The sequence below is a fragment of the Tupaia chinensis genome, unplaced genomic scaffold (assembly GCF_000334495.1).
Source record: "Tupaia chinensis unplaced genomic scaffold, TupChi_1.0 Scaffold142100_1, whole genome shotgun sequence".
NCBI classification, from domain to species: domain Eukaryota; kingdom Metazoa; phylum Chordata; class Mammalia; order Scandentia; family Tupaiidae; genus Tupaia; species Tupaia belangeri.
Window position 1 is genome coordinate 1,145,177 of NW_006201951.1, and position 9,176 is coordinate 1,154,352.

The 9,176-nt window shown below is 60.2% G+C and overlaps 1 protein-coding gene across 1 annotated transcript in view; it reads right to left on the reverse strand.

Moving 5' to 3' along the window:
• Nucleotides 1–9,176, reverse strand: part of GLT6D1 (glycosyltransferase 6 domain containing 1) — a 16,053-nt gene that overhangs the window by 970 nt on the left and 5,907 nt on the right. The window contains exons 3-4 of the mRNA XM_006163341.1: nt 8,532–8,579; nt 255–392 (exon numbers count right to left, since the gene is read on the reverse strand). Of these exons, the coding sequence (XP_006163403.1) occupies nt 255–392; nt 8,532–8,579 (186 nt within the window). The remainder of the gene's footprint in view (nt 1–254; nt 393–8,531; nt 8,580–9,176) is intronic.

Here is a 9,176-nt window from a genome sequence, read left to right on the forward strand (position 1 = left end):
GGGCACGAGGGAGACGCCGGAGGCAGTGCCGGGAGCACGGTGCGGGGCGCAGCAGCCAGTGGCTAGCGCAGGGCAGGCCCTGGCAGGGAAGGCGTTCGCCGTGCGTCCCGTGTGGGGTTCCAGCCCAGCTGCGCTGTGGACGGGGCTCCTTGTGCATGTGGCCAGGAGCCGGGCGCCGAGGACTTCTCGCAGGTGGGGGCCTGCGCTCGGCCGTGATGGCGGAGGTTGGAAAGGGCGAAGGGCGGGGCACCCACCTGCCTGTGGCAAAGACGACCAAGCCCACAGTGACGTTTCTCCGCCTGTAATGCCTCTCCAGGACCTCCCTGCTGAAGGTGCCTTCCCACACGACTGGGGCCATCCAGGCCGTGGAGGTCGTCACGTCCGGACGCTCCCTGCCGATCAGACGAGAGTCGAGTGAGCGGACTCCACGCTCCAGCCTCTAGGGCTGCACTGCGCCAGCCAGCTTGTGCACGTGGGTGTGAGGGGGCACACCTGGGTGTGCATGCACGTGGCCTGGTGTGTGTGCACATGTGTTCGTGCGCACACGAGGGCCCTGACCCCTCATCTAAACCCTGTGACGCCTTGCACAGCAAGCACTCCTGTGGCTGCTGGTGCCACCAGGTAGGAGGCCGAGGTGTCAGGGAGGAGGGACACAGGACCGAGGCGGAGGTGGAGGTAGAGGCCCAGGGCCGAGGTGGAGGGTGGAGGCGGAGGGCCGAGGTGGAGGCTGAGGACTGAGGTGGAGGCAGAGAGGCCCGGGGCTGAGGTGGGAGGCGGAGGCAGAGGGCCAAGGTGGAGGTCGAGGCCCAGGGCCGAGGTGGGAGGTGGAGGCAGGGGTGGGGCTAAGGGAGCTGCTTGCCAGCCAGTTCCCACGCACTGCAGTTGGCACGGGGGGCCTGGCCACCTGCTCTGGGTCTGTCTGTTTCTCAGGCTGGTGCCGCCACCGCAGCCTAGGGGCTGATCTTGAGCTGACCATGGCTTCACACTGGGTGGCTCAGGGCGGCCATGGTGGCCAGGACCAGCTGGGAGGCCAAGCTGGCCCAGTGTCCGGCCTGCAGGGGAGAGGCAGAGGTGTGCACCTGAAACCCCGGTGACCCGGGCTGAGACAGGAGGGCCACGTGAGCTCAGGCCTGGCCTGGTCCTCAGCAGGACCCGTCTAAAAGTGGCGTGGCATGGTGGTGCCCGCCCTGGCTGTGGCAGAGGGCCTCACACTGCCTTGATAACTAGGCAGCCTTGAGAGGGACAGCCTCTGAGCGGTCCTGCGGCCACATCCCTGCAGGACCGCTGCCGCCCCTCAGTCTCTCACGCTTCTCTCCTTTCTTCTTCACTGTCACTTTTTCTAGAAGTTTCTGGAGGGTGCCATTTAACCTCCCTCACGCCTTACGTGCATGGGTACGATCCAGCATAGGCAAAAACTTGGGTCCAAAAGGAGAGAAAGACATTGGATTTGCTTCCAGTAATAACAAAATAACAGACTTCAAAATATGCAGGACTCAGCATCTGAAAACCCACCGGGGCGGGGCAGGGCGGTACCACAGGCCAACCGAGAACCACCCTCGCCCTCGCCTCACGGCCGGTACAGGGAAGGCACTGTGCAAAGTCCAGCACTCGTGCACGGCGGAGTTCTTAGGGAGACAGGAGCGCCCACGGAGGGGTTACCCCACCTCGGTGAAGAGCTCGCCCACTAACAGGAGCGCCCACAGAGGGGTTACCCCAACTAGGTAAAGAGCTCGCCCACACTTTGGTGAGAGACTGGGCCCTTCCTCCCCAAGGTCAGGGTCAAGGCTGCATGGCTGCTCTGGGCATCAGACTGGAAGTTGTAGCCGCAACAGTAAGGCAGGAAAATGAAATAAAGGGACAGGATTGGAAGGGAGACCGCCGTCCCCGTCTGCTCGTGGAGAGGAGAGGGAGACCACCGTCCCTGTGGGGCAGAGGGAGACCGCCGTCCCTGGGGGGGGAGGGAGACCGCCATCCCTGTGGGGGGAGGGAGACCGCCATCCCTGTGGGGGGAGGGAGACCGCCGTCCCTGTTTGTAGATAACTTGATTGTTCACCTAGAAAAATCCTAGGGACCAGAAAAGAGAAGACTCTCCAGGAGCTGATAAGTGAGGGCACTAAGGTTGTAAAACACAATGCACACACTCACACACTCACTCACACCCACTCACAATACTCACACCCACACCCACTCACAATACTCACACACTCTCACACACACTCACACACACTCTCTCACACACTCACACACTCATTCACAATACTCACTCTCACACGCACACTCACAACTCTCTCACACTCACAATACTCACACCCACACCCACTCACAATACTCACACACTCACACACACTCTCACACACTCTCACACACACTCACACACTCTCTCTCACTCACACACTCACTCACAATACTCACACTCACACCCACTCACAATACTCACACATTCACACACTCACACACTCTCTCTCACACACACACTCACAATACTCACACACTCTCACACACACACTCACACACTCACTCACAATACTCACACTCACACCCACTCGCAATACTCACACTCTCACACACACACTCACACACTCTCTCACACACACTCACTCTCATACTCACATACACTCACTGACATATACACACGCACACATACATGCTCACACATACTCACACACATACACACTCTCACATACACATACACACTCAGACATTCACTCACACTCATCCACACTCACTCTCACACATACTCATTTACACACACACTCCTACTCACACACTTTTACTCACATACACACACATGCACACTCGCTCTCAAACACACACACTTACACGCTCTTACATACACACACACTCACATATTCACACACTCATTCACACACACTCCTTTGAATGCAAAAAGCAATATAAGAAGCACAGTGCTGCGTAGTTACTCCGAACGAAACGGACCGCTCTGAAGCCCACTCCCCAACTGTGCCCCTCTTGAGACCCTCACTGCGCCTCAGAAGCGGCCAGCTACTCAGTCTGCAGACACGTGCTCCGGAACACGCGTTAGGGCTAGACCGCACTGTGCCCGCCCGTCCACCAGCCGATGGACGTCCGCATTCTTCACGCTCTTCGACTGCGGGCTAACCAGCATAAGCGTTCACATATGAGGTTTTTTGTTTCAAGAGATTTTTGCTACAGGCATGTGCATGTGCACTTGCTGGGCAGCCAGCACACGTGTCCCCTCGGACACTGCGGTGTGACTCCCAGCACACGAGAGCCACGTGCAGCGGGCGAGCCGGGCAGCCAGCACACACGTCCCCGCGGACACCGGAACTGCTCGTGCTGACGACGTGCAGCGTCCTTCCTTCGAGCTCTTCAGATGCCCAAACTGTGGTTAACTCCTGTTACTCTGCCGGAGCCCGGGAGCCCCGAGGGTGGGGGTGAGGGCTCAGGAAGAGACCCCCAGCAGCCGAAAATGGAGAGCGCCTTGCGGGGCTGACCACTGTGCAATGCAGGCTGCACGTCGCACTTCCAAGAGCCGCACTGTGCTGCGACCAGGTCCGGTCAGATGTCAGTTAAAGAAAGCACACCGCGACGCCCCTCGTACCAGCAGCTCCGTGTGTCTGAGCAGCAACGCCCGCGCCCGCCCTCCTGGCCTCCAGAAACCTCGAGTCTGTCTGGCTCTGTGAAGACACACTTTCAGGTCCCGCACAGGAGCGGAAACGTGGCTTTTCTCTTTCCTCGCCTGCGTCACTTCACTTCACGTGGCCTCGAGCGACAGGGTTTTATGCTGTTTTGGTTCAAGTTTATCTCTTCCATGAGTGAGAGAGACACACAGAGAGATGAGAGACAGCACTGTCAGGGCCTTGATGCAGTGACCCAGTCCAGCCTCAGTAAGCCCCGATCGCACGCATGCACATGCCCAAGGCACCCACGGAGGCTCCAGACCTCACCCGAGCCCTGCCGTCAGCCTCGGGGGGACTAGCACCCCTCATTAGTTTGCTTATTTGCTTCTTTTTTTTTTTTGCTTTTGGGCACATGCGCTTGCCAGACAGACAGAGAGAGACAGAGAGACAGAAAGCGAGAAATCACCCTCCGGGGGGATGGCCATGCAGCAATCCCTTCTCCTCCATTCTCCTCTCGGGATCTTGGGCACGCACGCACACGCGCCCGGCGTGAGTTTAAGCCACCGGGTCCAGGACGCGAACCGTGACACTTACACGCTCTTACATACACACACACTCACATATTCACACACTCATTCACACACACTCCTTTGAATGCAAAAAGCAATATAAGAAGCACAGTGCTGCGTAGTTACTCCGAACGAAACGGACCGCTCTGAAGCCCACTCCCCAACTGTGCCCCTCTTGAGACCCTCACTGCGCCTCAGAAGCGGCCAGCTACTCAGTCTGCAGACACGTGCTCCGGAACACGCGTTAGGGCTAGACCGCACTGTGCCCGCCCGTCCACCAGCCGATGGACGTCCGCATTCTTCACGCTCTTCGACTGCGGGCTAACCAGCATAAGCGTTCACATATGAGGTTTTTTGTTTCAAGAGATTTTTGCTACAGGCATGTGCATGTGCACTTGCTGGGCAGCCAGCACACGTGTCCCCTCGGACACTGCGGTGTGACTCCCAGCACACGAGAGCCACGTGCAGCGGGCGAGCCGGGCAGCCAGCACACACGTCCCCGCGGACACCGGAACTGCTCGTGCTGACGACGTGCAGCGTCCTTCCTTCGAGCTCTTCAGATGCCCAAACTGTGGTTAACTCCTGTTACTCTGCCGGAGCCCGGGAGCCCCGAGGGTGGGGGTGAGGGCTCAGGAAGAGACCCCCAGCAGCCGAAAATGGAGAGCGCCTTGCGGGGCTGACCACTGTGCAATGCAGGCTGCACGTCGCACTTCCAAGAGCCGCACTGTGCTGCGACCAGGTCCGGTCAGATGTCAGTTAAAGAAAGCACACCGCGACGCCCCTCGTACCAGCAGCTCCGTGTGTCTGAGCAGCAACGCCCGCGCCCGCCCTCCTGGCCTCCAGAAACCTCGAGTCTGTCTGGCTCTGTGAAGACACACTTTCAGGTCCCGCACAGGAGCGGAAACGTGGCTTTTCTCTTTCCTCGCCTGCGTCACTTCACTTCACGTGGCCTCGAGCGACAGGGTTTTATGCTGTTTTGGTTCAAGTTTATCTCTTCCATGAGTGAGAGAGACACACAGAGAGATGAGAGACAGCACTGTCAGGGCCTTGATGCAGTGACCCAGTCCAGCCTCAGTAAGCCCCGATCGCACGCATGCACATGCCCAAGGCACCCACGGAGGCTCCAGACCTCACCCGAGCCCTGCCGTCAGCCTCGGGGGGACTAGCACCCCTCATTAGTTTGCTTATTTGCTTCTTTTTTTTTTTTGCTTTTGGGCACATGCGCTTGCCAGACAGACAGAGAGAGACAGAGAGACAGAAAGCGAGAAATCACCCTCCGGGGGGATGGCCATGCAGCAATCCCTTCTCCTCCATTCTCCTCTCGGGATCTTGGGCACGCACGCACACGCGCCCGGCGTGAGTTTAAGCCACCGGGTCCAGGACGCGAACCGTGGTCGACTATGTGGGAGTCCAATGACATAGCCATTACGTTAACTGCTGGCCCCCCCACTATTAATCTTATTAAGGACTCTTTCTAAGTAGCACAGGGCTTCTCTCTGTCACCTTCGGGCTGCGGCTGTAGCTCCCCGTTTGATATACCCAGAAGCGCGTGGGTCTCTCTGAGGGAGCCGACTGGAGTCCCTGGGGCTGAGATCAACTCTCTCCAGCCCGCTTAGTTCTGTTGAGACCTAGTACATTCTTAACTTTATTTGTACTTCTCAGCTGCAGAATTTGCATTTCTTGCTTTTTTAAGAGATTTTTGCCACAGGGTGCGTGTGCTCGCCAGAGAGACAGAGGGAGACAGAAAGCGAGAAGTCACCCCCACAGGGGATGACCACACCGCAAGCCCTTCTCCTCTCGGGATCTTGGGCACGCACACACATGCACCCGGCGTGAGTTTCAAGCCACAGGGTCCGGGACGCGACCTGCATGCGGCTGGCCACGCAGGAGCCCCGCGCCTTGCACTACGCCACCTGCTGGCCCTGGCCCACCTCCATGATGCCCATCACTGTATCTTAGCCGGCGTTTCTATCTGGCAGCACATGGTCCCCGACTGCCCGTGGCACCCTCCTCGCGCTCTCCTGTGGTTCCCGTGCTGAAAGCAGCCCGCCGGGGCTGTCTGTCCCCCACACCGGGCCCCCGCAGGTCACACTGCCTTGTTTCTTTTCACGTCTGTCATTTTCTGAGGAAACAGTACCTGGTACAGTGTCGCAGCCCTAGAAATCGGTGTCCCTACTCCTGCTGGCTTGTCTGTCCCTGTGTTTTGGAACTGATTCGTGGTCTGTGTGATTTCCCAGGGACTTTGTGACGGCAGCTGGGCCACGGCTCGCCCCTGCTGCGTGGCCTTGCACCTGCTGCGTGGCAGGGCGTGGTGCCCGCCTGGCTGGCAGCCGCGGTAACTTTTCACCTTCGCTACCTGCTTGCCCAGAGCCCCGGGATTAGCCCATGGGAGCACTTGGGGCTCCAGGTGTTTTCCGGACACATACACAGCCTGGGGTGCACGTGGGTGTCTCGGTCCCCGCTGTTTCGCATCTGTCGGGAGCCCAGTGGATAGCTCACCCCTTTCGAGACCTGTTTAACCTGCCACATGCCCCACCACCCTCGAGCAGCCACAGCTTACGCGAGCACCCCTACTTATTCTCAAACGTCCTGGGGACGATCTTTGCAGTGGAGGCTCCCGTCAGGGCAGGGCAGGCAGACTCGTGTGAGGAGCTGCAGACTGACCAGACAGCGCGCGTTCTGGGATGTAGGTGCCAAAGGAGCCCCAGCCCCAGCAAGCACCCCCCACTGCCTGCCAAGATGCCGGGCTTGACTGCAGACGCAGACTGCCAGGTTTGAGGCTGCCCTGCAGCCGGTGGCGTGGCAGGGGAGCCAGTTTAAAAGCCAAAGTGCTCACGATCCTTACTGACACTCCGCTGTCTTTCCCGAGCGTACTCTACCAGGTTGCTGCAAACCTGTGCTTTGTTTCCAGAGTTCTGGAAGTTTCCCCCTTGGTTCTATGGACAAGAGGATTTTTGGAAGTCCCTCCTCCTCTGCTCCCACTGGTCTCAGTCAGAAAACACTTTGACCCCTCCTACCAGCAGCACCAGAAGCAGAGACCAGGAGGGGCTCGGGGTCACGAGGTGCTGCTTCAGAAAGTCACCGTCACTGCTGCGGACCTTGTGTGTCACGCATCCGATGAGATTTTTCAAGTCACCGGGTCTGGGACTTGAACTGCGCTGGGCCATGTGGGAGTCCAGAACCTTAACCCACACCACCTGCTGGCCCGACTTTTAAATCTTCGGGCACCCCTTTGCCTGTGCTTTCCAGGCTGTGCAGGTACCTGTTGTCAACCCCGGTCTGAAAATCAGTGACTGCAGGACGCTCAGGTGTTTGAGAGAACGTGTGCGTGTGTGCGTCCGCCCTGCGCTCCTCACAGCGTGGCCGTGGCTGTGGTCGGGACGGCTCTGCTCCACCCCAGCGACTGCCACGGGTCTCCCCCGCCCCCTCAACCCAGCGGCCGCCCAGGGGCGTGTGCAGAAGCGGCGCCCTACTTGTGGGGCCGGGGCTGTCCACAGTCTCTGGCGGCCACCAGGGCCTGGAATGTGCCCGTGGCAAGGGCATGGCAGCACCTCAGATAGCGAATGCCCCACTCCGGGTCAGACAACTCCATTTAGGGATCTCGGCCGCACAGACACACGTGAAAAAGCAACGTGCGAGTCAGTCACAGAGAGGTTTCCTACGATAGTCCCCAAACCAGAAAGACCCCAAATGCATAGGGACTCAGTTAAATCAATGACAGAGCCACAGAGCAGGCCCCGGTTAACCAGGCCAGCAGTGACGGAGCTGCAGAGCAGGGCCATGTAACCAGGTGACCAGTGACAGAGCCACACAGAGCAGGGCCACGTAACCAGGCCAGCAGTGACGGAGCTGCAGAGCGGGCCCACGTAACCAGGCCAGCAGTGACAGAGCCACCGAGCAGGGCCACATAACCAGGCCAGCAGTGACGGAGCCGCAGAACAGGGCCACGTAACCAGGCCAACAGTGACGGAGTCACAGAGCAGGGCCACGTAACCAGGCCAGCAGTGACGGAGCCGCCGAGCAGGGCCACGTAACCAGGCCAACAGTGACAGAGCCACAGAGCAGGGCCATGTAACCAGGCCAGCAGTGACGGAGCCGCAGAGCAGGCCCCGGGTAACCAGGCGACCACTGCAGGGGTGGCTCCTGCCAGGAGGACCTGCGGTTTCCCCAGCTGCGGCAGGGAGTTGCCCTAAATTCCTGGGAAGTTGAGGCAGGGGCGCAGAGCCCCGGAGCCGGTAAGCCCCTGGGAAACTAAGATGCCGTCTGAAGCCACTCTAACAGCTCTGCCCTGACAATCGGGACCCAACCGCCCACCCTGACCGCGAGCCGCGCACCCTCGGCGGGCCGCGCCCCTGCTTACCTAGGTCTGAACCAGTCTGTGAGCCGCAGTTCTGCTGCTGGCCGGTGCCTGGGTGCAAAGGAGAAAGCGGGTCACGGGAGGGCCGTCTGCTGCCTCCCACCTCCCGATGCCAACTGGATGGTACTCCTGGCATGACCGCAGACACAGAGCGGCTTCTGTCCTCGGGAGGCCACGTGGGGGACACCGGGACAAGGACGTGCTGGTGGGAGGTGGGGGTACCTGGTGCAGGTGGGTGGAGAAGCTGCCTGAGGACGTGAGGCCTCCTCCGCGTGTGGGAGGTGTGGACGGCCCAGGAGGGGGAGCCAGGGTGAGAGGCCCTGACCAGAGGCAGGAGGGTCGGGGAGACCGACTCGCTGGGCGGCAGAGCTCGCGTCCTGCCAGACGGTGTGCCTCTCGCACCAGTGGCTTTGTCACACCGTGACGGGGCGGGGAGGGCGGGTCACTCCAGTTACGTCCTTCATGAGAGACAGGCCCCCGCTGGGCCCCCGGCCGCCCGGCCCCCAGGCACGCACACACCGGCTGGGGGGGAGGCCCGCTGTGGGCCAGGCGCCTTCTGCCGTGCCCGCCGGCCCTGCGCCTCCCTCTCTGCCTGAGCACCGGGCTGGCCCGGGCCCTGCTTGGTGCTCCCGCTCCCGCGCAGCGGGC